The sequence below is a fragment of the Arvicanthis niloticus genome, chromosome 11 (genome assembly GCF_011762505.2).
Source record: "Arvicanthis niloticus isolate mArvNil1 chromosome 11, mArvNil1.pat.X, whole genome shotgun sequence".
Classification (NCBI taxonomy): Eukaryota; Metazoa; Chordata; class Mammalia; order Rodentia; family Muridae; genus Arvicanthis; species Arvicanthis niloticus.
The window spans coordinates 13,433,442-13,461,305 of NC_047668.1; the positions used below are offsets into that span (position 1 = coordinate 13,433,442).

Below are 27,864 nucleotides of genomic sequence, written 5' to 3' on the forward strand. Positions count from 1 at the left end.
CATCTAGCACACTCTGACCAGTCAGTCAAACAAATGCTCAGTGCACATAAAGACACAGAATGTACTGAATTGTTTTCCAAACCATCAATGATTTAGGTCCCTATGGAACTACTTTTAAGAGTTTTAAATTTAATACTGTACCTATAAAAATATACTTAGTTAGGCATAGTGGCACACACCATTAATCCCAGTTCTTGTGAGACAGAGGATAGTAAATCTCTCTGAGTTTGAAGGCAGCCTGGTCTACAGAGTGAGGACAACCTTGGATATATAGAGAAACCCTGTCTAAACCAAACTAAAACAAACAAACAAACAAACACACACCAAAAGGGAGCTGGAGAGATGGCTCAGAAGTTAAAATACCCTAAGAGAAGGACTGTTCTTATAAAGGACTTGGGATTCAGTCCCAGTACCTGTATCAAATAGCTTTCAACCACCTGAAATCTCAGTTCCAGGGGAACTGTACACATGATATGCATAAAGTCACACAGGTATATACATAAGTAAAAATAAATCTTAAAAATATATTTAATAACTATATTAACCAAAATAAATCCTAAATGTGCAGTTTCCCCTTAACATTTGCTAATGATGTTATATCTCTAAACTGTAAAACCAGTTCTGTGTCAGGGCTGGAGAAGTGGCTCAGTGGCTGAGATCTCAAACTTTGATCCCAGAGGACCCAGGTTCAATTCCCAGCAACCATGTCAGGCAGCTCCCAACCATATGTAACTCCAACCTTTAGAGAACCTGAGACCTCTGGCCTCCAAGGGCATCTGCACACAAGTGTATTAAACACACACAATTAAAAATAAATATTTTAAAAAACCAGTTCTGTGTTTACTGCTTTCAGTCCTTCATCTTAATGAGACAGAAAACAGACTTCTTTTCTAACCCCACTTCCCGAGGGTGGCTGGGTAGGAGCAGTTACAGCGACATCGTGGTGACACACACAGTTCCAGCACTCAGGAGGCACAGGAAGATTAAGTTTTGTTTGAGGTCAACCTGATCTATACAATGAATTTCAGGGCATTCAGAGATCTGGTCTCAACAAAACAAAACAACAAAAAAGAACAAAAAACCCAGAACCACTAAAAACAAAATTCCATGCAAAAACAAAATAGATACTTGGACTACAAAGACCGGCGGGAGGATCAGCTCAGCAGAGCACAGGGCGGCACACCGGGTCCTCCAGCAGAGCAACAGTAAAACAAGCTTAGTCAGCGTACCTTTCAGTAAAGTCTCCGGAGAACTGAGCACAGGACCGTCCCACTCGAACAAGAAGTATAAATAAAAGCCTGTCTCAAATGACAACTCAGATAGTTTCAAAGTCAGGTCCCAAGTCTGAGTTTACTCATTATGCCAAGTTAATAGTCTGAGCTGGGGCCTGTGCTCCAAAGGCAGCAAAGCATGCATCTTTGTAAACAACGGCTGAAGCTGTGACACAGACATAAAGAGCACTTACTGCCCTGTATGAACTAAGACTTAAGACTGAGCTCAAGAAAGACAGGACACAGCTGTTTCCAAAAGCACTGTTTTATTTATACAGAGTCCTAACCAGTCAGTGGCAGGAGGAGTGGGAGAGTTTCCATCTTCAATCCAGGGCCTCGATGACAGTTTGCTGTTACCGAACACACAGGCACATGGCATCATGGATCTGGTGAGCTGATAAGAAGAGTGTTCAGTCTCTCTCTGCTAGGGCAACAAGGTGAGCGTCAATCTCTGCTTCTGTAAGAATCCTAGAAGGAAGGCAAAGGGTAAAAACCACAACTGCTTACTTTAAAAATGTTTTTATTATGAAAAATTTCACATACAAAAAAGACAGTACAACAAACTCAGAAGTATGGATCAACTAACTCCAGCAATTACCAACTTATAATCAATCCTTTAAACGTCTATATATCCACAACTCTTACCAAAGATTTTACTGTAGGAACTCCCAGTCAATTTCATGTATATATGAAAGTGTTCTTTGATACCAGACCCAGAATTTAATTGTAGCTAAGGTTGAAAACATTTCAACTAAATTAATATGAAGCTAAGTTACATAAAATATGTTCAATTTAGTTTGAGTGTCAAAGCCTTAAAAACTTAATATAACTTAAATCTGAATAAACTGAGGGATGAGAAAGTTAAACAAATTTGAAAAAAACTGTTGGTAGAAGGGCAGCTGAGAAGATAGCCCAGTGAATGAACTGGTTTCTGCACAAGCACGAGAATTGGAGTTTCAATCCCATCATGGGGAAGGCATGACGGCCTGCCTGTAATCCCAGAGCTAGGAAGGAAGCTGGCGTGTCTAGATTAGGGGAATCAACAAGCATGTGAGAGATACCCCTTCAGTGTCTAAGGTAGAGAACACCATCAAACCTTAACCTCTGCACACACATGTGAATGCACACACACATATACTTGCAAAAAAAAAAAAAAAAAAAAAAAAAAAAAAGAGAGTTGCTTGGATTCAGTAACTATCCATGAAAAAGAGTCATAACACTATTTACAATCTACTTACCAGAAGATACTCCATGTGGAACATATATTTCCAATTTTCTGTATGTTTGCCTTAAAGCAGCAGTTCTCAATCTTCCTAATGCTGCAACCCTTGAATACATTCCTCATGCTGTGGTGACCCCCAATCCAAAATTACTTTTGTTGCTACTTCATAACTTTGCTACTGTTAAGAATCAGTGTAAACATCTGTGTTTTCTGAGGGTCTTAGAAGACCCTTATGAGAGGCTCATTCAACCCCCAAAGGAGCTCAAGTCATTAACTCCAGCACTTGAGAGGCAGAGACAAGGAGGATCTCTATGAGTTTGAGACTAGCCTGGTCTACACAGCCAGTTCTAGGACAGCCAGGGTTACACAAAGAAACTGTTTCAAAAAGCAAGCAAACATACAAACAAAACAATAAAAAAGAAATTTTTATTTTGGGATAGGTTTCACTAGGTTCTCAGGGCTGACCTTGAACCTATAATCCTGCCTCAACTGCCCAATAGCTGGGACTGCAGGCCTGTGTACAATGCCCAGATACAATGGTTTCTTGCTCAATTTTAAAATGAAATGCAAGTAACATTCAGATGCAGTAAAAAGGTTTCATAAGAGACCAGAAAGAAGTGCCCGTTGAGATTTCAGTGCTTAAAAAAAGGGAACAGATCGTCCCAGTTCTGGAGACTAAGGTCAGCCTGGCCTCAAAAAGAAACAAACCAACAATAAAGGGAAACTTTTTGTATAGAAAAAATTATCAGGCTAGATACAAGTGTTGTTTTCGTAAGTCTGTGTGTGTGTGTGTGTGTGTGTGTGTGTGTGTGTGTGTCAACTGTAAGTAAGCAACTCAGCAGTGGGGAAAAGAACCCTACTACAGAAGTCTGTGTGGGAACAAGCTGTAATCCAGGCGCTCGGGAGACTGAGGGAGGAGGAGCTGAGGGAGGAGGAGCCAAAGTTCAAGTCCAGTTTGGACTACTTCCCAAAACAGTGTCACAAAACAAACCAAATTTAAAAAAACAAAAAACACCACCACCAACAAAAGAAAAACCCACAAACATGCCACTGAAAAACTCTTCAAGGTCTTGACACATATACGCAGATATAGTGTTAAGGGGAGACACACCAGCAGCCCAAACACCTCAGCAGTTCTCTGTAGCTGTGGATCCGTGTGCGTTTCACTGATTACAAACCTAGGAGGATGAGCTGACTGATATAAGCAACCAGCACACACTTGGATGTTGGAAAGAGCCTGGCAAGACTCAAACAGCAAGGAACTTGGGGAGCACAGTGGGAAACAGCCAGTCTAGCATAGAAAAGCAGTTTAGGGGTAACTGCCCAGGAATTGTGCAAAAGCTGACTAAATAAATCGAGGAGATTCTGTCTCAATAACTGGGGGTCTGGCTGGATCATAAGAAGAACTAATAGAGTTATTAACTAACCTACAACACTTGGACCCTGGGAGCTGCTGTGCAGGAGCTCAGTAACTCTGACCCAGTGGATAAGCAACTTCCACCTGAAAGGCACTACTTTAGAACTGCTTCTACTGGCTACTGGCTTTACACAGAAGAAGAAGAGGAAAAAAAAAAAACAACAACAACAACAAAAACCCAGACTGAAGTCCATCTCACTTTCTGTCTACTCAAATCCAGAGCAATGTGCATGCCAGGCCAGCACCTGACTACCAAGCTGCCTTGCTCATTTTACTTCTTGTACAAAGGTTATTTGTGTGTGTGTATGCACATGTGTCATCTCTCGTGTTATATATAAAGTTACTTGGAAGAGGGAGAAAAGCTGCTTCTGTTTTAAGAGACTTCAAATAAAGTTGTTTTGTTTCTACAGTGCTAGGGATTGAACCCATGACTTTAGAATATGTAAGTTAAGCACTTTTCTACAGAGCTACCCTTTAGTCATTTGTTTTATTGAAATAGGGATTTTGTTATATGAGCCAGGATGCCCCTTGAATTTATGATCCCCCTGCCTCAGCCTCCCCAGTGCCAGAATTATATAAGTATTTGCAAGAAGTTTTGAAATAGATCCTCAGATATTGGGGAAAACAAGAGAGAATCACATTTCTTCACCACAGCATCATACACAAATATAGCACAAAGGAACCCTAATATCTCTAGCTTTTTAGTCTAGAATTTAGCACATGGCTGAAAGTGTAACTCACCTGAATTTAGGATTTTCAACTGTAACTACTCCAACTTCTATTTCTGAAGGTTTGAAATCAATCGACAGAACAGTAGACAGGCATGTAATTGCAGTCTAAAAAGAATATCAACATTAAAACAATGCTTTCCAGCCACCACTGTCCCCCCACCCCAAGCTTATTAGCAACACAAGACAGTTGCTTCTGTGTTTAGTGGCAGTTATTACTAATAAACTATTGACATAATCTGCTTCTATTAAATAGCCACAAGTTAAAGGAGTTCATCAAACAAAATAGATGGAGTACATGAAAATTCATTTGCAGCCCAGTGTGGTGGCGACACTCTAATCCCATCACTTGGGAGGCAGAAGTGGGCACATCTCTGAGTTTGAGGCCAGCCTAGTTTATGAATGAGTTCCAGGACAGCCAGGGCTACACAAAGAACAAAACAAACAAATAAAATCAATCAGCCAATAAATAAATAAAAATTGACTTGCTTGATGATTAATATAAGCAAATTATGTTTAGCACCCACTGTAAAAGAGACTAAAGAATGATTTGGTCATTCAGACTGATGACTACCTTAAAATGTTTATGGTTATGACAATTTAAGAATGTTTTAAATGATTTTATATCTGATGTGATTAATGTAACTATAAATTTAAGAAACATTTAAAGGTGTATCATTCTATTTTCTAGATCTGAACTAACATATTTTATATTTTCTTTCAGTATAAGATAAATTATTAAACAATTAAAAGTTTGTCTGTTTTGAGAAAGGGCCTTGCTTTACAGCCCGGACTAATCTGGAACTCACTACGTAGCCCAGGTTGGTCTCAAACTTACAATGATCCTTTCGCCTCTGTCTTCCCCATGGGAATTACATGTGTATATCATTATATCCAGTTTTTAAAAAAAAACAAAAACAAAAAACAGTGCATGTGGGTGTCAATGTCAAGGACAATCTTAGGAGACAGGGTTTCTCACTGGCTTGAACTAAGCATGGCTGGGTTGGCCAACAAAGCTACAACCACAAGCATGTGTCATGATAAGCAGGTTTTGTTGGTTTGCAATGTAGGTTCTGGGGTCTGACCTGAGATCTTTGAGCTCACTAGATAAGCACTTACTGAGCCCTTTCCAGCCCTCTGTCCACATATTCTTTTACTAGGAAACAATTTGTTCTCCAAGAACTTGGCTTGTAGCTGTTTGTATTTAGAACCATGAAAATAACTAGTACTGGATCAGCAAGACAGCGCAGTGGATAAAGGTGCTTACTGCCAAAGCTAACTGGGGTTCAATCTCGGAGGCCCTGTGGGAGAAAAGAACTGCCTCCTGCAAATTGGTCCTCACTCCTATGTATGTCTGCACCTGCAGACACACACAAATAAATGTTTTAACAAAACAGTATCACCAGATCTTGGTGTTTTTTCTTTTATTATTCAGAAAGTTTAACCCAATTTGAGTCTATTAATCATAGTAACCATACCAGTCTTTGAGTCTAGTCTTATTTTCCTATTTTGTGTTTGTTGATGTTTCATATGCATTATATAGAAATAAAACAAATAAAAGCAGCCCAGTTTCCCCCCATGTGAGCTGAATGGTATCAAGTCTACCATTAAACTAACAAACCTGAATCTTGTGACACCATTAAGAAGCAGCTCTCATAGCCTATCAACAACACAATAAGTGACACTCACTCGTCCCTAGCTGTTAGACAAGGTCTGCCATGCCTTCCTTCCGGCTAACTTACTTCCACTGTCTGTTCAAATGTCCAATCAAATTTCTTCTTCACTTTTTTTTCAAGGAAGCTGGTTGACTCTGTTTGTTTAACTCCTGCTGCAGTGGCTTTAAAGCCACAGTAGTAGCCTGCAGGGTCACACTTGTACACCTGTGGGCCTTGTTCTTCATCAATACCAATTAAAATCATACCTAAAAAGAAAGGGTCCAGTTAAATATGTTACACTGTCCTACAAAAATGTCCCTTTCTTGGTGCTATCATATACCTGCTGTTAACCATTATTTGGTCACTAATTTTAGGCTTATTTGTTTTCCCAAAACCGTTAAAATGTAGTTTTATTAACAATGGCAAATTAGATAACAGGTACATTTCTGTTTTGAAAAAGGATCTATCAAGTTGCTGTTATTTTAAACGTGTTCAGCTTTTTACTGAACTTGTTAAGAGATTTAGAAAAAAAAAAAAAAAAAAAAACAAAGCCCACGCTATCCCCAGTCTCCTCAGATCCCTTTTTTTGCTGTAACAATCAAAATTCATTTTTAGAATAATTTTTTAATACAGAGGGCAGATTAGAAAGAGAAGGGACAGAAGAAACAAATAAATTAGATAGGAAATAATAGCGACAAAACAATGAGAAAATGACAGGAGGGAATAGATACTCTGAAGCAAACCTCGACGGCTTAATTAGATGACCAGGGAGAGTGGACTAAGATTGTAAAGGAGAAGCTGAGGATGCATGTAAAACAGCAATTACTCAAAGTGTCTGAGAGGTGGGAGGAATGGCTAAGAAACCAGGTGAATGACTAGCATAGAAGTAAGGTAGTAAGTGAAGCCCTCAAGGGCTGACATTAACCAGACAGGAAAGAGGAAGAGAAGGCCCAAGAACAAAGCATGGTACGTGACAACATTTAAGGGACCAATGGAGGAACACGAACAAAAGAAACTGAGCATACCTGTAAGCTAGCACTTGGGAGGCTGAGGCAAGGGGATCATAAATTTGAGGGAAGCTTGAGCTACTTGGTAGGAGTAAGGGAGGGTGGGTATGAAACTAGGGATGGAGAGATGGCTTAGCAGTTAAACAATACTGGTTGTTCTTCCAGAGGATTGGGGTTCGAATCCCAGCAACAGCTTCCAACCATCTCAACTCTAGTTCTAAGGACTCGATACCCTCTTCTAGCCTCCACAAGAACCAGGCACATGTGTGGCACACAGAAATACATGCAGGCAAACACCACATATTATGAAAATAAGAAGTCAAAGGAGAAGTAGTGTTTCAGAGGTCAACAGAGTCATCTGCTGAAAAGAAACATTACACTCAGCTCTCAGAGCTAGGCCTGCAGCATTGTGGCATAGCACTTGCCTAACAAACACAGCAATGGCTGTGAACCCCAGCACCTCAAAGAAAAAAAGACTGGGAGCCCGGAACATTTACTTTTCATTAATCACCGATGTCAGAAACAAACAGGACACCAGGTGCACACCTTTACCCCAAGCACTCGGAAGGCAGAGACAGGCATATCTCTGAGTTCAAGACCAGCCTGATCTGTGGAATAAGTTCCAAGACAACCAGGACTACAGAGAGAAACCCTGTCTCAAAAGACAAAGGGAGAGAGAGGGAGAGGAAGGAGAGAGACAGAGAGAGAGGGGGAGGAGGGAGGCAGGGAGGGAGGGAGGGAGAAAAAGGGGGAGGAAGGAGGGAGAGAGAGGAACCATAAGCCTATACATTATCCCAGTTCTTTACCCAATGATCATAAGTGGCATTGACACTGTTAAAATGAATTAACCCCATTACAACAGCCTAATAAAACAGGACTTTCAGATCATATAGCCTAAGTAAATATTTTGATTAAAAAATAAATAGAACTGGAAGCTGTAATTGCAAACTACATATTCAGAACTTAAGTGTGGCCTCAGTTTCTTTATACATGTTCTCAAAAGACAATTACAACTCGATTCCTTAGAAGACTTCTAAGCATACTTACAACAACCAAGCGGCCTCATTTCAGCATTCTGTGTGTAAACTTGAGAAATATCAGCAATTCTTTTACACAGCATATCCACAGGAATCTCATAGCCGTATTTGTATTTCCAATTAGCTGCCTCATAGCGTGCCCTCTGTACCTGGGATCTGCTGTCAGCTTGAAGGATACACAAAAGCCCAAGAGTTACCACTTTAGAAACAGAATGAACCTAAAAGTCTAGTTCACCACAGATATCTATGTTTATTTCAAATACACGTCATAGAAGGACAAGGGGTTCTCTGTGGCTTTTTCTTGTGATAATAAGCACTGAGTGACTTGGCATGGAGTATGTGTAAGAACAAAAAGAGATTAAAACATTTAGCTAAATTTTATACCATATTGCTCTTTTATACCAAGCCTTTCATCAGCAGTCAAAATAGTTTCTACAAGAATCTAGTAACCTGGGCTGGCAGGATGGCTCAGCAGATAAAGGGACTTGCCACCAAAACCTGATGGCTTTGAGATTGATCCCCAGGACTCAGTGTGGAAGGAGAGAAACAACTCCTAAGTTTGAATCCCTAGTAGCCATGTAAAAGCTAGGCATACACCTGTAACCCTGGGACCTGTTATTCTGTAATGAACTAACTCACTCTCTCTCTCTCTCTCTCTCTCTCTTTCTCTCTCTCTCTCTCTCTCTCTGTGTGTGTGTGTGTGTGTGTGTGTGTGTGTGTATATACACTCTGAAAATAGAAAGATGATCCTGGGGGCTTGCTAGCCAGACAGTCTAGTTGAAACAGAGATTCAGATAGATTTGGGAAGAGAAATTATCTTAAAAAATAAGGAGTAGGGTGATAGCAGACGACATCAGATCTCAACCTCTGGCCTCCACAAGCACAAGTGAACATACTGTACAAACACAAACTAATACTAACCTGGGAAGATAGTGAGTGAATCTACTAGTAACATCCCAAATCAGGTACTAAGGGATCTTTAAATCAGAAAACACAGGGCTGGCAAGTAAGGGTGTCTGCTAAGTCTGACAACCTGAGTCCCATCCTTAGAACCCTCATGGTAGAGAAAGCCAACTTCCACAGGTTGCTGACCTTACTCAGGCCCTGACAAAGTGCAGCCCTCCCACATACACCATCAATAAATGCAAAAACAAATACACAACACAAATACAAAGTCATGTGGCAGGAAGTATTGGCAGACTGCACCCCCAGAACAGCGCTGTTCAGTCACCTGTCATTCCTGTCATCACACAGCCGATGTTTTCCGTTATCTTGAATAAGTGAGTCACTGTGCTAGAATCCAGTAGTTTGTCCTAAAGAACAAAGTAAACCACAATCATGTCATTTTAAAGTCCACAGCCTCTGTAGACTTATAAAACCCACCAGTATGGAACTGTAACAATAAACTGTAAAACAGGAATTATGAGACATGTGTGTTCTGTTCATTTACAGTTAAAATCAATCTTTCAAAAGGGGGTAGAGGAAGATGTTTTTTCTAGATATTTTCTGTAGATTAAAGGTCCCAGAAAACAAAGGACTTAGAAATCTCATTCCATTTATTGTGATTATCTATTACAAACTCAGCCAAACAAGCTACAGCTGCTTAGTGTTCCTTGAGTGATCGTAAAAAGGCGGAGTCAAACCAAGGCCAGTGCTCATGTGCATTGGAAGTAATATAACTCTGTTCAACATCACAGGAAAATTCCTACATTTGATTTTGTAGCCATTGACTACCTGGGCAGATTTACTTACGGGTACTTTCTTCTGTGTGACAATAACTGCGCAGTCCTTTCCTCTAACAGCAACAGATGTAAGTCCACCCTGGTTAATAGCCTTAAAAGCATATTCTGGAAAAACAAAACAGGTTTGTTTTTGGTTTTTTGTTTTTAAAAGGTGGAATAGGGCCTGGGGACGTTGCTCAGTCGGTAGAGTGCTGGCTTAGTATGCACAAAATACTCCATCAGTCTGAGCGTGCTGACTAGAATGTTAGCATCTGGTAAGAGGAGACAGGAGAGTCAGAAATTCAAGGTCATCTTTGTACAGGGAGTTTGAAGCCAGCCTGAGATACATGAGACCTTGTCTCAAAAAAAGAGGAAAAACATTTTCTTTCCATTTTTGAGACAGGATGTCATTATATAGCTCTGACTGGTCTGACTGGCCTGGACCTCCTGAGTGCTGGGGTTAAAAAGCATGTAACACCATGTCTAGCTAACGTGGGATAATTTATCATACAAGGAAATTAATAAACTGTCATTAAAAGAATCAGGTTAAGCTATAGGGATGTACAATACCAACCAAGAGAAGTAAAATCAAAATAATAAAAATGTCAATAAACTAGTCAGTTTTATTTACTGAGTTTTCATTAGGTTCAAGTGCCAAATTTTGACATGAATTTTACTCTAATCTGATCACAGCAGATCTTAATATGTCTTATCCTTTTCAAAGCTGTTTTATGGGCACTGTTTCACCACACCTGCTTTTCCTATGTCAAAACTGGTGCTTTAAAGATTTAGTACTTCTGTTGATTTTTTGGTCAATAACTTACCACATGCAGTTTTAATATTTGGTATTAGATTTCATACTGATATTGTCTACCAGTTGAAGTTAAATCCCAGCACAGCCCGGCCAGCCAGGGCTACATGATAAGATCTTGTCTCAAGAATGAAAAGAAAATATTACAGTTTTTGTAACTTACAATTAACATACGGCTTTTCAGTTTATTACAAACTTCAGAATGTGTACTTGTAACTACTGTCACTGAACTCTCTGGTTTGAAAGACTGGTGTTAAGATGGGAGCAACACCACTACTACTCAAACACAAACTACTCTGGCATCCCAGTTTCCTTGATAAGGACCATCTTTGATAAGATCTGAAATATGACTATCATTTTCTGTGTTAATACAGAAAATACAGAAGATAATTTCTGTTTTTTATTTTTTGAAACACGATTTTTCTGTGTAGCCCTGGTTGTCGCTCTACAGACCAGGCTGGCCTTGAACTCACAGACATCTGCTTTCCTTTGCCTCCAAAGTGCTGTGATTTAAGGTATGTGCCACCATCATCCAACTCAGAAAAATTAAAATATATATATATAATCCCAGTTATGACCTAAATTTTGCTACATAGTAGACAACTTCAAAACTTTACTTTAAGTGGTATTCTGGACATGGTGTCTGAGGACTAGCCAGAGGCTTTGTAAATGACCAGGATAAGAGACACATGCATTCAATGTTCCTCCAAAGCTTCTGTTTCAGTCCCTGAGTCCAGGTTCCTTGTTTGAGATCCTGCCCTGACTTCCCGCAATGATAGACTGTGATCATGAAATGAAAACCATATAGACTTTTCCCTTCCTGAATTGTTTCTGGTTACAGTGTTTTGTCACAGCAATGGAAACCTAACTAGGGTACCTACTGACTTGAGTTCAATTCCCAGAACTGACATCAGAATGCAGAAGGAAAGAACCAACTCCACAGAGCTGTCCTCTGAATACCACCTAGTGCACTGTAGCACACATACTCACAAAGTAATAATAATAACAACAACAACAAAATGGAAATTATAGAACTGAAAAACATAGTATCTAAAATACAAAAATTGACCAATAGCCTTGGCCTGTATTTCTAGTACTAAGTTTGAGGTAGAAGGCCCCTGTGTTCAAGGATATCCTGATCTACAATACATAACAAGACTGTGTTTCAAACAATAAAACAATGATCCAGAAAAATTTATCAAGTGAACTTTAGTGCAGACTGGAGGTGATAAAATAAGTAAATAAATAAATAGGTGCTAAGAGAGAGCTCAGCAGTTAAGAGAGTTTACTGCTCTTCCAGAGGACCCAAGTTGGGTTCTAGCACACGTATCAGGATGCTTACAGCTTCCCTTAACTCCAGTCCCAGGAGCAATCTATTGCCCTCTTCTGTACTCCATGGGCATCTCGTATGGACATACTCAGACACCTACACATAATTAAACTAATAACATTCTTCAAAGAAAGAAAAAAAGAGTAAAGATCCAAGCGAATGTTGTGTATGCGCATGTGTGTATGAACCCCAGCCAGAGGACAATGTTAGGTGCCATTCACTCCTCAGGGCTGTCTACCTTGTTTTTTGAAATAGGGTCTCTCACTGACCTGGAGCTTGCAAAGTATTCTAGGCTGGCTAGCCAGCAAGTCCTAGAGATCTGCCACCCCAGAGTTGGGACTACAAAGATTATACACACATACCCCTACCATGCTTGGCTTTTTTACACAGGTCTTTTATTTTGGAGTCAGAGTCCATGTAGCCCTACGTAGTCTTGAAATTACGAAGATCTGCCTGGCATATGCATCAATACACCTGACCCTCCTTTGTTTTTTGAGACCCAGCCCTTGAAGCTGATATTAAAAAAATGGTCGCTGGGCGTGGTGGCGCACACCTTTAATCCCAGCACTTGGGAGGCAGAGACAGGCGGATTTCTGAGTTTGAGGCCAGCCTGGTCTACAGAGTGAGTTCCAGGACAGCCAGGGCTATACAGAGAAACCCTGTCTCGGAAAGAAAAAAAGGGGTCACGTGCAGTGACATGCCTATAATCTTAGCCCTGGGGAGGCTGAGGCAAGAGGACTGCCTCTAGTTCAAAGCCAGTCTCAGATACAACGAAACTGTCTCAAAATAAACAATCACAAAGCCCCTCACGGTGGTAAGCCCCTCACCATGGCTTGGCAGATAAAAACCTTTCGACTAAGCCTGATGACAAAGAGTTTGATTCCCAATTCCATACGGTAGGAGAAAAGTAACTCCTGCAAATTTTCTCTGACCTCTACACAATTTCTCTCCAAACTGAAAAACAAAACCTGGGCTAGGGAAGATGGCTCAGCAGGAAAGATTGTTTGCTATATAAGTATGAGAACCTAAACTCAAATAACACAGCACTCACATAGGAAGCCAGGCATGGTCGCATGCTTGTAATTCCTGAGCACACGTGTACATGTAAGTGGCAGATGAGGGGAGGATCACTGGAGATGCTGGTAGCCAACCTATTCCAGGGTTCAGTGAGAGCTCCTGTCTCAAAGGAATAGGGTAGGAATTGAACGAGGAAGGTATCTGCACCCAGCACACACACTCTATCTACCATGTGCACACATCACACCAAACCAAAACAAACTGTCAAACATGGTAGTTTTAGAAAAACAAACTATTAAGTTGAAAACTGCTGGGATGGAAAGATGGTGCAGTGGTTGAGAGCACTTGCTGCTCTTTCTGAGGATCTGGACTTGATTCCCAGCACCTATGGAATCTCACAACGCCCGAGCTCCAGTCCCAAGGGATTCCCGCACTTTTCTGACATCTACAGGCACCCAGAAGCACACGGCACACATGAACACATCCATGGAAACACTCGTATACATAAAATAAAAACAAATCTTTTTGTGTGGCTGGTTTTTTGAGACCGGGTTTCTCTCTGTGTAGCCTTGGCTATCCTAGAACTCAACTGTGTAGACCAGGCTGGCCTCGAGAGATCCACCTGCCTCTGCCTCCCAAGAGCTGAGATTAAAGGCATGCACCACCACAAGCAGACAAAAACTAAATCTTACATTTCCTACCATTTCTTCAACTTTTAATTTCTAAAACATTAGGCTGGAAGCAGGCTAACTATAAAAAGTACTGTGTCTACTACGTCAAAAGCTCAGGACAAGCAAACAATACCAGGTAATGCATGGCTCAGTGTAAGCAGCTCACACCGTAATGCCAGCCAACAGCAGAGAAGCACCTGCTCCTCTCTTGGACACACATCAGGCTTGATAAAGCATGTACAAGTGGATGCTACTAATCAGCAACACAATGTAAGACTTTCCACTCACATTTTTGCTTAAAATGCTATACTGAATTTGGGCATATAAATATAATTTCTTCTTTCTAGATAAACATTAGTTGGAAAGATAAAATGAAAGATCCAAAGAAACCTGTAAAGTTTGGTTATTAAAAACAAAAACAAAAGATGCCGATTTGGTCTACAAAGTGAGATCCAGAATAGCCAGGGCTGTTATAGAGAAACCCTGTCTAGAAAAACTACACACAAAAAACAAACAACAAAAACCCCAAAACAAATAAACAAACAAGAAAAGAAGAGAAAAGAAAGGAAAGAAAGACAAGACACGGGGAACTGGAGTGATGGCTCAGCAGGTAATAATATTTACTGCTCTTTCAGAGGACTCAAGTTCAGTTCCCAGCTGAACAATCAACTGAATTTTCAGTTCCAGAGGAATCCAATTCACACACTCGTACTAACGTGCAAATACCCCCATGCAGACCTACACACACATACATATAATTAAAAATAAAATAAGCCTTTAAAAAACAACAAAGCCCAAGAGATATTCTGCTGTTCCCCTAAATCTGAAGGCTACATAATCATGTCACATAACTTCCTAATACTTGTTTTCTAAAACAGGTATCTTCAAAAGTGGGGTCATTAGCAATCTTGGAATCTGGCTTCGATTCCATATGAGACTTTATATATAACAGTGTTGAGCCTGTAACTTTTTGGTGTAGACATATGTATGTGTACACACATATATTTAATAGTCTCCTCCCTCTTCCTCTGTACACCACCTCATCTTCTTCTCAGGTGCTATAACCACCAAGCTACACCCCAAACCTTCAAATTAAACTTTAAACCAATGTGCTCTATTAACACATACCTATACAAATGCAGTCTGTATACACACATTAAGAAAGATGGTCATCGAGTAAAGGCCCCCACACAGCCAGACAGGACAACTTGAGCTAACATTCCTAAGACCCACAGAGTGGAGAGAACCAACTCTCCTGAGTTTCCCTTTGACAGACACACACACACATATGCACATGAACACACAGACACATACACAGACAACAAACATAATGTAATTTTTAAAAACTGAATTTTAAATCTACATGCTCTACAATTCCTAACACATGCTTATACACAAACACAGCCTGCACACACACATTAAGAAAAAACTTCAGAGGCCAGAGATGGTTCAACGGTTAAGAGTACATTGCTCTTGCAGAGAACCTGAATTCAGACAGACACAGACAGACAGACACAGACAGACACAGACACAGACAGACACACAGACACACAGACACACAGACACACAGACACACAGACACACACACACACACACACACACTTGGGGCAGGGTTGGTATTTCAGAGCCAGACTGCTGGTTCAGTGGGTAAAGGTACCTGCTAGCAAGCAGGACAGACCCCCTGAGTTGATTTCCAGGGTGTACATGGGAGGAGAGAACCGACTCCTGAGGGTTGTCCTCTGACTTCTGTATACACAAAATAGATGTAATTTTTTTTTAATTATTATTTTAAGGTCTAAAGGAAAAGCAAAAGAAAAAAAATTCAATAGTTACTAAAGTGTTATTTCTTTAAAAGTCTACCAACTGGCACTATTAAAATTACAGATCATGTTTATAACTGTGTTTAGTAGTGTAATTTAAATTTATTCCTTGATCACTGAGAGACTACTTATTTTGGTGTTGGGAATTAAATGCTTAAACTATGGCAAAGGAGCATGCTGCTAACCCTTACTTCCTTATCACCACCCCAGTTTGTTGTATTATTCTACAGCTATCTAGTTTAACAATTTGCATTTTTACAGTTTTTAGATTCTGTGTCTTTGGGGAACTAAAGTTTAGCCTAATACACAGCAATTACAATATCGTGAATAGACAAATACACTTCACTAGCAAACTAAGAATGGACCCAAAGAAAGGGATTCCTTATCTACAGAGGGACTAATTTAACAGATTTTTTTTTTTAAAGTCAAAGATTCAAACAGGCATCCTGTTATACCAAATACTCAATATTTAACAGCACACAATAAGCAATATGTGCATTGTCTAATTTTTACCTCAAAAACACAATAGAAGGAATTATTAGCCCAATTTTGCAAACAGAAATTGAGCAAAGATTTTATGCTAGCCAGGCCAGCTAGTATGGAGCACAGCAGGTTAATCCTGGGATGGCTGCAGGGCCTGAACTCTGCACTACTGTACTGCTTGCTCACACTATGTTCTTTCAGTTTCTCTTTCTCAGCAATGCCTAACTCATGTCCTGAGTAAAAAAGGGAAAGCAACAACTCAAACAACAATCTAATATAGAAAGCATATAGGTGAGTAGACCTCCATTTACAGATCAACTCTAGGATTTCCAACCAAGATAGTATGACTCTCCTTGTCAAGACACTGAGATAAAAGACTTCAAAATAAAATTATCATGGACCAGATGTATGTCAGGCCCTTCTGACACTAAGTTTTCTATGGCAAGAGTTTAAAAAGTCTGCCCTATAGGCCTAAACTAAAGCCTGCCACGACTTAAATTTACCAAAATGAATTGTTACACGGAGTAACTGATGCCAAGTTCAAGTTTCTGTCCATTAAAGCTGTTCCTTTAGTAAAGACTAACACACTGTGCCTCAACTAGATTGAGAGCCAGCCTTAAAACTACAGAAGCATTCTTACAGATGGGGGTTAAATCGGGCTGTCAGCTTCAAGGAAAGTTCATTACTCTTTTTATTTTTTAGTTTTGAACTTTGCAAATTCTTGCAAACCTGCACTCTTCTCTTTTTATTCGTTTGGTTCCCTGTCACTTCCTTTAAGCTGTCGGCTTCAGTAGGGACGAGTGACATTTACCTCTTTTCTAGAACCGGCCGTGTAGGGCTTTACACACTTGTATAGAATTAACCACAAAGTCATCTACCTATACTGCAAAGGAGGGTGAGTGTGTGTATGAGTGTGTCTGCATGTGTGTGCATTTCAGTTGGATGGTTAAGGAACCACTGTCAGCGAAGGGAAGACTCAGACTCCAACTAGAATGAAGCTAAGCAGTGGTTCTCAACATGTGGGTCACGACCCCGGTACAAAAACCTTTTCACAAGGTCGCCTAAGCCCATCGGAGAACACAGATATTTACATTACAGTTCACAACAGTAGAAGAATTACAGTTCTGAAGTAGCAACGAAAATAAATTTATGATTGAGGGTCACCGCAACACGAGAACTGAATTTAAGGGGCGTAACATTAGGAAGATTGAGAATCCCTGAGCTAAAGGGGACTCCGGAAGCCAGAGTCAGGCATTACAGTGCAACACCCTAATTCTTTGTGTCTGGACAGTAAGGAGCTCCTGAAGAGAGCCAGGCTTTGGTTTCAGCCTCAAAGCCCGACTGGAGACGGAGACGGGAACACGAGTGTGAACCCGACCTCGACCCTTCTGCTTTCCTGGCTCGGGCCCTTCTTCAAGCCCCAAACTATACTTGGGCCGCGTCTGCTCGCTCCAGGCCGAAGCATGACAGAGCAATTCGGATGTCCCACAGGCGGCCCTGATTCACTCACCTACTTGGTAGAGTCGGCCCTCGGGAGAGAAAATAGTAATGTGGCGGTCAAAACCGGCGCTGGAACCACGGGACATGGCTTTCCCGCTATTTCAAACACAGTCAGCACCCCGTAGCACACACACCAAGCACACAAGTCCCTCCCGGAAGTTATGGCTACTGCTTCCGGAGCACCGGCCGAGCTGCTTCCGCTCTGGTAAGGTTCGGGCAGGGGTTCTAGAGGGGAAGCTCCAAAGCACCGCCTCCAAGTAGGCGGGGCCTCGAGCGCACAGGCTGCGGGCGGGAGGGCGGGCGAGCGTGCTTCTGGGTGGTGGCTCTGGGTCTCGGCCGTTTTAGTGCGTTCTGGAGAACAAATTGGCCAAAAGAGGAAGTTTTCAAGGGACCCGCAGTTGTGATTTGCCTACTTGTGACTTTAGGAGACAGAATGATCAACGCGTCCGTAGTCAGTTTTGGCGCCTGTACTTGCTATCTTGTCTTACTGGAGTTCTGGCTTTGTTCTTCCTAACCATCATTTTACCGGCCGCTTCTGTCTACGTTTCAGGGGAGAGAGGAAGGCATCTGCTGCAGCAGCCACCCTTAAATGTAGGACGGGAAAGAGGGCTAGTGGAAGAAGCCACTGGAGATAAAAGTTTTTTTCTAGTCTGGCAAAACTTTCCTTTGGACAGCGGCCCAGGGTTTTTCGTTGATATTGGTTTGGTTTGGGAGTTTTTTGGGTTTTTTTTTGTTTTTGTTTTTGTTTTTGTTTTGTTTTTGTTTTTTTGTGAAGTTGAAATACAAGTAATGGGAACTTGAGATTAAGCAGTCTAAATTCAAGATCATTGCTGGTGGCTGATTACAGGAGAGTAATTCCAAGTCAATGAAGTAGCTCCTGGAAAACTGGAGGTTTTTCAAATTGTAAAATTCTGCACATCGTGCACCCCAGGGCACAACCCCTATTTAGTGAATATAAAAGTCGAGGCATAATGTTTTCCCCTAAATAAAAAAAGTTTTGTTCACACCAATATTTATAACAATATACTTATGTAATATTGAAATATTCGTATCTGTGGTATTCTCTCTAAAAGCACTTATTTTAAAGCAAAAACATTTGAAGAGATTCTTCATAAGGAAGTTTTAATTTCTCGAGTAATTTTTTTTCTTTTTTTTTAAAAAGTGAAGTATTTTTTTAAAAAAAAAGTATAATCCAGGTGTGGTGGGCCACATCTTTTATCCAAGCACTTGGAAGGCAGAGGCAGATCTCTGGGTTCAAAGCTAGCCAGATCTACAGAATGAGTTCCAGGACACAGTAAGGCTACACAGAAAAAGAAAGGTGTCTTGGGGTGGGGTGGACACGGGTTAAGAAAGCAGTCCATGTAAACAGCCACTCTGGAAGACCCGGTACTTTCCAGCTCCAGTTCCCAAGTGTGCTGATAAGCTGCTGTCCCTGGGTTCTAGTGGAGGTCCTTACATCAGGATTAACTCCTGACCTTTTGCATACTTTTCTGTCTCCCAGCCAGGTGTACTGTACCTCCCACGGTTTGCCTGAGGAGTTCCGCAGTCACAGAGAAGGAGTTCTCTGTAAGACCGCTGGGGGATGCCCTCCGTTAGTACCTTAGTTTCCAGATGTCTCACATCTGGGTCTCACACTGCACTCTCCTTTGAAGCTGAATTTTCCCTAGTCATAGTAAACAGATACTTCATAATCCCCAAACAGGCAAAACCAGAATTCCTCATCTCTTCCCTTCCGATTCCTGCTTTATGTATTCAGAGCCCACACCTTGCAGCAGTCGGTCTTCAGCATTTTCTCTCCCTGCTCCTGATGTCTTAGTTGGCTCCTTATATAATTCTTCATTTTAGTCACCGGGCTCTTGGTGTATAAAACCCGGATGCTTTACCCGATCTTGAGTAATGGCACCAAGAAAGGGACACCCCAGTGGGTGTCGTAAGATTCTCATCATTCCTCATTGTCACACAAGCAACAGCAACAACCAGACACAGCACCTTCTTCACCTTGATTGTGGGCCTTACTTCATCAATAGGACCTGGTATTTTCACTGTGTACCAGCAAGGGAGGGAACTAGCCGGCCTTAATTAGGACCCAGGACATTGGGGTCTACTTGGTCAGAGACTTGGAGGCCATCACACATCTTGGCCAGCTTCTTGTCCTGTTTCTTGCTCGTGCTAAGCTTCTGCAGCACCTCACTGTCCATGTGAGATAGGGCCACAGCCTTGGCCCCATCCCAATGCTACCAGTGCCCCAAGATGCACATAGACAGAGAACCTGGAGCAGGGGGTGGATTTAGGTCTCAGGATGCCTGAGAAGCACCTCCAGGCTCATCCGCAGCTCTGCTCTTCCAGAAACCTGTGGCACTCCGCGCTGGCTCCTGTGCAGGACTTCCCACACTGCCTGGTTCAAGGTGTCTCCACAGTCTTTGATGTTTATGGCTGCTCACACCCAGAAAGCTAGAAAAAACCTTTACTTACTTCTTACTGTCCTTCCATTCTTACTCTACGCACCAAGATGACAAAATTCCATGACATTGCTCACTGACACAGCTTAACTTGGACAATACCTAGCATATATAAAACAATAAATATTTGCTGAATGAGTATATTAATCCTTTGGCGCATATGAATTAAGAATATATCCCTTGGGACTAGAGAGCTAGCTCAGTCCCTTGGGGCTGGAGAGATAGCTCAGTGGTTAAGAGCATTTGCTCTTCCAGAGGTCCTGGTAGTTTCATACACAGCACATATGTCAGGCAGCTCACAACCACCTGTAACTACAGTTTCAGGGTATAGGGCCTCCACGGGCGCCCCACACAGACGTGGTATATTCATGTAAGTGTACACTTTAAAAAAAAAAAAGTATTCTATTTAAAGTTGAATTTAAACTCCACTTACAATAGTTCCCAGATATGTGATCTAATACAAGCTGGATTCTCTTAAGTTTGCAAAGCAAGGTCCACTTTACAGGAGTAAAGATTAAATAAGAGAAATACTAAGGGTGTAATGCTGAGCCCCTAGCATACAATGAGTATTTAGCGAATGAGGACTGTGTGCAGTGTTGCTTCCCATGCTGTTATTTAATGCTGCTGACTATTCCTGTGACGTGACTCTCCTGCTCTTCATTCTTTCTCTACTGTTCAGATTTCGAGTCCTCTTGATCCACCCTGGAACAATAGCTTCTTGCTGACCAGACAATTCCCAGTATTAATGTTTTTTGAGCAACATCTCAAGTAGCCTCTGTGCCTGGGTTCCTTTGGGGCCCACCATCTGCTAAAGGAAGACTAACATCTAGGTGGGGATCAGGGCTGTTAACAAGCTGGCCTCTTCTGCCTCAGCCTCCACTGCCTGTCACTCTCCAGCTCCCCTTCACTGTGAGAGCGTCGGCGCCCATCTCTGCTTACTGAAACCCTACTCTACGAGTTTGCCTCTGGACTTTGCATGGCCACTGCATAAAAACCCGTATTTTTATTGGCTTGAATTCTCAAGATTATTTTAAAAAGCATAAAAGGGAGTGTATTTAACCATATTCGGCTCACAATAAAGACATTGGGTGACTAGAATAACTCGAGCTCTGGATGTTGGACTGCTAACAACATTGGTGGAAGGAAAGCAGAGGAACTCTGTCTCAGAAGAATTAGAACGGAGCAGCTCCGAAATCATCTGCTACCTGCTTGGTGACATCTCTGTGGTCAGAAATGTACAAGATAGGAACCCCAGGGACTCTTCATTCAGGATCACAATCAGTTGAGGCATTTGTGCTGACCTAACTCTCTGTACTAAGCGGTTATCTGCACAGGTTTTGTGTGAATGGCAATTGTTGAAATCTTGGTTCCTTGACATCCTTGGAACCAGCTGATACTGCCACCCCATTTTCTCAATTTCAGCCATTGCACAATTAAACAAGGGATCCACTTAGCCTATGGACACTTTTGTAATCTGCGCACTGCTCCCAGCAAAGGCTATTTATTTATTTTCAGTAGAACCGAGGAGTGAACCTGGAGTCTCACAATATGCTAAGTAAATACTCCAATGCTGAACTACGCCTCCAGTCCAAGCAGGCCATCTGTGAGTGAATAATTGGCAGCTGTGTGGTTTTACTTAAAGACGTGTGTGTCTAGGCTTCAGCACTTTGGCAGAGCAGAGCCTGGAGATGGCTGTAGCCTCTACTACACCTGGAACAACACTTGCTCATAATATTCAATAAATGACTGTTAACACTAAATTGAAAACTGTAGCGAGAAAGGTAACAACAGAGAAATGTTTTCATAGCCATAACCCTTTGATTCCCAAGTAGACACGACTACACAAAGTAATTATCATTACTTTGTAGTGGTGGGATGGTGCAAATCACACACCCTACAGGCCATGAGATTTCACAGATCCAAACAAATCTTGACCTCGTGTTGGGTGGCTGTATTTAACTAGGCGGAGAAAGAAGCATATTTTGAGAATGATATATTTTAGCATTTAATTTTCAGTACTGACGCTGAAAGCTGGGATTAGAACCTAGCTGATGAGGCAGGAGCCACGTGTTTTACTCAGTGTTGTAAAGCAGAGGGCCTATGATGAAGTAAGCATTAGCTCATTCAGAGAATATACATTCTTACTACTTGAGCTAATTGTGTTTAATTTTTCCTTATTTGAAGAGACCTGTGACTAAATGAGAAATCCACATTTGAGATTTTTCCACATAGTCAAATGCATTCCTCTGGGAAATCTTTCAGAAAGATGAAACTTTGCTGGTTCCATTGCAAAGGGAAATCCCCTGGAATACGTGCCCTGGGCAGCAGCTAACCCACTCAGCCAAGTGGACTTCCCCTGGCTCAGGAGCTGTCACTGAAGTCTAGGCTCCGGCAGCTTTAGCAGCAGCCCATGGGGCAGACCTGCTGCTTCTGTGGAAAGTTTGCTCTTCCACCCTACAAGGCCACCAAGTCAAGACTTTTGGAAATGACTTTCTGGGTTTTTGAAAATTTTTAGAAATGACTTGACATCTCGTGAGTCTTGGAAAATTTTCGGCAGGGCCTCTGTTTGACAAAACCCACACTCTCCCTGGGGATAGAAGAAGGTGGAAGGTAGGGGTTACCCACAAGGCAAAGGTACAAGGTGGCAGTGTGGCTTTTCCAGTGACATGCCGAATCACATGGTGTTCAAAGGCAAGAATTCTGCTCTTACGGGGGACATAGCTCAGTGAAGACTGATTTGTCTATTATGTGCAAGACCCCGAATTCTGTTCCTGCCCCCCTGCCCCCCTTTGCCTACCCCCATACACAAAAAGTCCGTAACTTAAAATGCTCTCTGGGTAGTTTCACTGAGGCTGTGAATAGAGAAAAAATGAGGTCTGTGGTTCTGTGTGATATTCGTGGGTGTTAAAACACAAGGTTTTCTGAATTTGAATACTACAGTAGAGAATCTTGGGAGAATTGGGATTCCTTGATGTGAAGGAGCCCTTAAAGGCAACTTTGAGTAGGATCTCAGGATGCAACAACCCTGCCAAAGCAGAGAGAGAGAGAGAGAGAGAGAGAGAGAGAGAGAGAGAGAGAGAACTCTGTCTAGCTCCCTAGCCAGACTTTCACCAACCACCAATCATGTCTCCCAGACAATTGCCTGAAGACAGGACTCTGAGTCTTCTCATTAAAACAAAACAAAACAAAACAAAACAACAACAACAACAACAAAAACCCAACTCTTTCCCTGGCTCATGTCTGTCCAGCAGATCTTCCTGCAGCTCAATGGCTATGTTTGAACAGCTAGCAGTCTAGTAATCCTGATAAAGGGTGTGAAGGAGAAAAGGCAGTTTATCTGTACTCCAGTCCCATAATCTATGGACAAAGGAGAGTGACAAGTGAGACATCAGATGTGGGCTGGGATGTGATTTCTGAAACAGGTTAATTTCATATTTATATATGACAAAATCATGTGTATCAATGTTTTGTCTGCACGTATGCTTGTGCACTAAGTACATACAGTGCTCAAGGAGGCTAGAAAGAGTCATGAGATTCCCTGAGACTGGAGTCACAAGAGGGTCATGAACTGCCACTTGGGTGCTGGGAATAAAACCCAGGACCGCTGGAAGAAAAGCTAGTGCCGTCTCTCCAGCTTCAACTCCATCACAGTTTTACTCGCAAAGCCTTCACACTCCTGCCTGACAGGATTTTAATAAAGCAGTGTGAAGTGGAAACTTAAGGGTTCTATGGAAAGTCAGTTGTGCGGGAGGGATGGTGTTTTGCTGGGGCAACCATGTGAAGGAGTGTTTTCCTGAAGCAGATACAGGTAAAAGGATGTTTTGCCAAGGCAGACTCATGAAGGAACATTTCACTGAAGCAGACACAGGTGAAAGGATGTTCTGCTAAAGCAAGCATGTGAAAAGACACGTGATGAAGGATTCTTCGCCGATGACAGGCATGTGTTGGTCCGCCCTACATTTCATAGTTGAGCTGCATTTGTTGACACTCCACAGAGAGAAACGCACCGAAAAACTTCCGGTGATATGTTGGCACCTTCTTGCTGCTTCCTTGAACAATGGCTGATTGGCAGAATGATGTCAGCTGATACAGACTCACAGGGAGTTTTGATAAGACAGACTCATGTGCTTAGGCATGACCTGTGGGAGGACACGCGATGATTGGAGGGAGTATAAGTAGGACCCAACAGGTTGTGAATGGGGCTTGCTGGTAGAGATAGCTCTGCAACACTCCTTGGTTTTACGTTTTCGCTGATCTTAGCTTTATTGAGAGAGACACAGCAAAGAGCTGCTCCTGGTGTTCCTGTTGGTCCTGTTCCCTCCTGCAGACTCGTGCCAATTTGCCCGAGGCCTAGCTGTTCCTGGTAGGCCGTGCTACCACTGCTGTTATCCTGACACTACTGAACTGGACTGCTGGTGGATCCGTGAAGTGTTTGCAAGCGGATCCAGCTGCCACTGCTGACCTGGGAACTGAATTGCTGATTTCCTGACAACACAGATGGGATTTGCTCCAAAGAACCATCCCTAAACAGGTCCACTTCCCCATATCCTGTTTTTTCTTCCCCACTACCTTTGATGGGTGGTGGGCTAGAAGGGAAGTTAAAGCATTTAAGAACCATCAGTAAAAGTAGACGTTGAATACATTAAAGCTCCAGCAGGGCTCCTTGGCTCCCCTTGTCCAGTGCAGTGTGGCTCTCACTCTAATGCTGTGTCTGTTAACACAGCAGACACATGTATTGTTACTTCCCTTCTGTGTCATCTCCTTCCTTACCAATCAATATAATTCTGTGCCTGGATTCTCGCAGCAACTACCAACAATGATAAATGATATTCTTTGATTTTTGTATTGGTTCAATCACACAGACATTTAACTATAACCATTCACCGACTCCTTCTACACAGCCAAGACCTGCAGTTTTGCAGCTCACCCTTGATTTTTAGCTATAGCTTCACTGTAGCCGTCTTAGACTTGTGACATTTCTCTTTGTTTTTCCAGACTGCCTTAACTGAAGACCCAGTGCTCAGCTGAAGTTTCTGGAAGCCAAAGAGATTGTGAATTCCTTGAGAAGTCTCATTGGTCTGCCCAGATGCTGGAAGACCCCGGCTGGTTTAGTCTTAGCCATTGATGGTTTGTGACACACTGCTTTCCCTTAGGCATGCTAACATGGGAAGCTTCTCAGAGCTCCAGAGAACAGTTAACAGTTCTGTAAAAAGCAAGCCAGGGAAGACAGAGACAAAGCTGTGGGCTGTGAACACAAGGCTAGAAAACAGTGTTTGAATCTGAACCTTTCTACAGGCTACCACCTACTGACCACCACTGTGGTCTCGTCTCTCAAACGGGAACATTCTATCTCTACTTTAAAGGCAAAGTTAAAATCAAATTAATTGAGCCGGGCGGTGGTGGCGCACGCCTTTAATCCTAGCACTTGGGAGGCAGAGGCAGGCGGATTTCTGAGTTCGAGGCCAGCCTGGTCTACAGAGTGAGTTCCAGGACAGCCAGGACTACACAGAAAAACCCTGTCTCGAAAAAAACCAAAAAAAAAAAAAAAAAACCAAAAAAAAAAAAAAAAAAAAATCCAAATTAATTACTACAACGAAAATAAAACCAGGTATTACGAGATTTGGACTCAGCCTCTCTGCTTGGGAATGGTGTTGGTGAACAAGCATGAATATGCTCTATTCCCAGCAAACGGAGAAGCCAGGAGCCGCACAGACCTGAGTGTGCTTGCTGGTACTCAGCAGTAAAAGCAGCCACTTCTTACCCACCCCGCCCCATACAGCTCCCTGTACCCATGAACGGGCAGGTTGTAGAACTGCAAACATCAATCAGTTACTGGGACTGTTACAGCTGTGGTGGGTCCTTGCACCTTGGAGTCTTGTAGACTTTCCATTGTTCATCCCAGACCTCGTTTCCTGTCTGGGGCGTGTGGGTGGGGGACCACCAGCAGTGTCAAGAACAGAGAGGAAATAAAACTCCGCAGCCTTGCCTTCAGCCTAAAGACACTTCTCTTCTTTGAGGTTTCCGAATTGGCCTCCTCTAATTCCTATTTTCTTGCCACAAAAGTGACATGGGCAGGCTCAAAGGACCATATCCTCTCGGGGTCATTGGAGAGAGGGAGAATGCAGAATGAGGTTTCTGACCATTAAACAAGCATTTTCATTCACTGATTTAGAAACAAGGCTGTGTTGCTTGGTTTGGGTTTGTTTTTCCCCTCCCACTTTGGTTTGGTTTCGAGACAGGTTCTCTAGTCTAGGCTGGCCTAGATCTTGCTATGTCGCCAATGCTGGTTTTGAACTTTTCCTGCCTCTACCTCCCGAGTGCGGAGTTAGTAACTGCGTCTTGAAAATCCAGTTGTTGGCAGGAAAGGCAGAGAACACTCTAGTTTTTCCTCTAGCTACTCTGAATTGACTTTTGTTTCATAGTGGGGAAGTAAAACATGTTTGAAAAACCAGCCAGAGACAGCAGATCTAAACATGAAAACATGGGAATGATGTCAGACTCTGGAATTCTGTCTTATAACAGCCCGGCTCCCACGGCACCATGCTCCTGCACAGATGCCTACTAAAGAAATCCAATTCATTTCAGCTCTGGGTGGGTGGAGGGTTGTTAAATAGAATGATTATGGAAGATAGTATTAAGAAGTTAATTTTATGAAGATAGAGTCTCATGTAGCCAAGGCTGGCCACAGATTTGCTATGTAGATGAGGCTGGCTGAACTGGTGATTCTCCTGTCTCCACCAACCACCAAGTGCTGTGACTAACGGGTGGTATGCCAATATGCCAGGCTCTAAGAAAATATCATTTCTTGATCAGTGAGACATCAAAGATTAAGTTTCTGGCCACCCAGCTCACATACAAAATGCCAACGAGCCGGGCAAATTCACTCAAAGGAGAAGTGGCCAAGAGTGGTAAAAGTCAGGAAAACATTTTCAAACAACTTCTCCATAGCAGTTCAACACTGCTAACTGAACCATGTCTACGGGCAAGGAACTGGCCTACCTGCTCTGAGAGATTTACAAGTGAACCCAGTAGGGTCCCACTGAGTTCACAGGGTGGGGTCTCGGTTGGGGTTGAAGATGAAGGATGATGAAAGAGAGGCTAATTTTGATAGGGCATTTCAGAGCACTGCAGGTCGGGGAGGAAGTAAGTTTATATGCAGGTGTGCCAGAAACTGCCCACTAGAGGGCAGGCTTGGGAGGACAAGGATTCTAACAGGTTGTGGCAGATGTCAGAGCTGGGAGTTTGTGGGGGTGGGGTGGGGGAGGGTTCAGAAAGCAGAGAAAGAAAATAGCTTGCAAAATGCTTGTGTAAGCAAACACACACACACACAGAGGTAAGAGACTAGATAAGGGGGGGGGGGGGTTATACTCTAGCTGGAAGGCAACAGGGAGATCTTGAATTGAAACTTTTCTTTTTTAATTGTTGATTTTGAGACAGCGGCACACAGTTGCCCAAACTGGTCTCAAACTTGCTATGTAGACAAGGATGGCCTTAAACTCTGATTCTCCTGCCTCTACCTCCCTAGTGCTAAGATTACAGGAAAATGCAACCACTGTTGGCTTTTTGTTTGTTTGCTTGCTTGTTTTGACAGGGTCTCCTATAGTCTCTGATGAAAATGACTTTGAACTTCCTGCTACTCCTTCTCCTTCTGAGTGCTAGGCTGACAGGTGCGAGCTATCCTGCCTGGTTGTATGGTGTTGGCACTTGCACCCAGG

At 42.3% G+C, this 27,864-nt stretch overlaps 1 protein-coding gene across 1 annotated transcript; it reads right to left on the bottom strand.

Annotated features, from left to right (window-relative positions):
- Window positions 1–1,520: 1,520 nt before the first annotated feature.
- Window positions 1,521–17,889, bottom strand: Psma6 (proteasome 20S subunit alpha 6). The gene is made up of 7 exons (XM_034513736.2): window positions 17,701–17,889; window positions 10,090–10,184; window positions 9,569–9,650; window positions 8,348–8,503; window positions 6,381–6,559; window positions 4,652–4,746; window positions 1,521–1,739 (listed from the first exon to the last, which is right to left on the bottom strand). The coding sequence occupies exons 1-7, from the start codon at window positions 17,774–17,776 to the stop codon at window positions 1,682–1,684; spliced, it is 741 nt and encodes a 246-aa protein (XP_034369627.1). The 5' UTR covers window positions 17,777–17,889; the 3' UTR covers window positions 1,521–1,681.
- Between the last annotated feature and the right edge of the window lie 9,975 nt (window positions 17,890–27,864).

What these genes read in the sequence shown, in the direction of transcription:
- Psma6 (XM_034513736.2), bottom strand. Translation starts at nt 17,776, where the DNA reads ATGTCCCGTGGTTCCAGCGCCGGTTTTGACCGCCACATTACTATTTTC. An exon ending in TGTGATGACAGGAATGACAG is followed by an intron (nt 8,504 to 9,568) that starts GTGACTGAACAG and finishes GTATCCTTCAAG; the next exon opens with CTGACAGCAGATCCCAGGTA. An exon ending in CATTTGAACAGACAGTGGAA is followed by an intron (nt 4,747 to 6,380) that starts GTAAGTTAGCCG and finishes TATTCTTTTTAG; the next exon opens with ACTGCAATTACATGCCTGTC.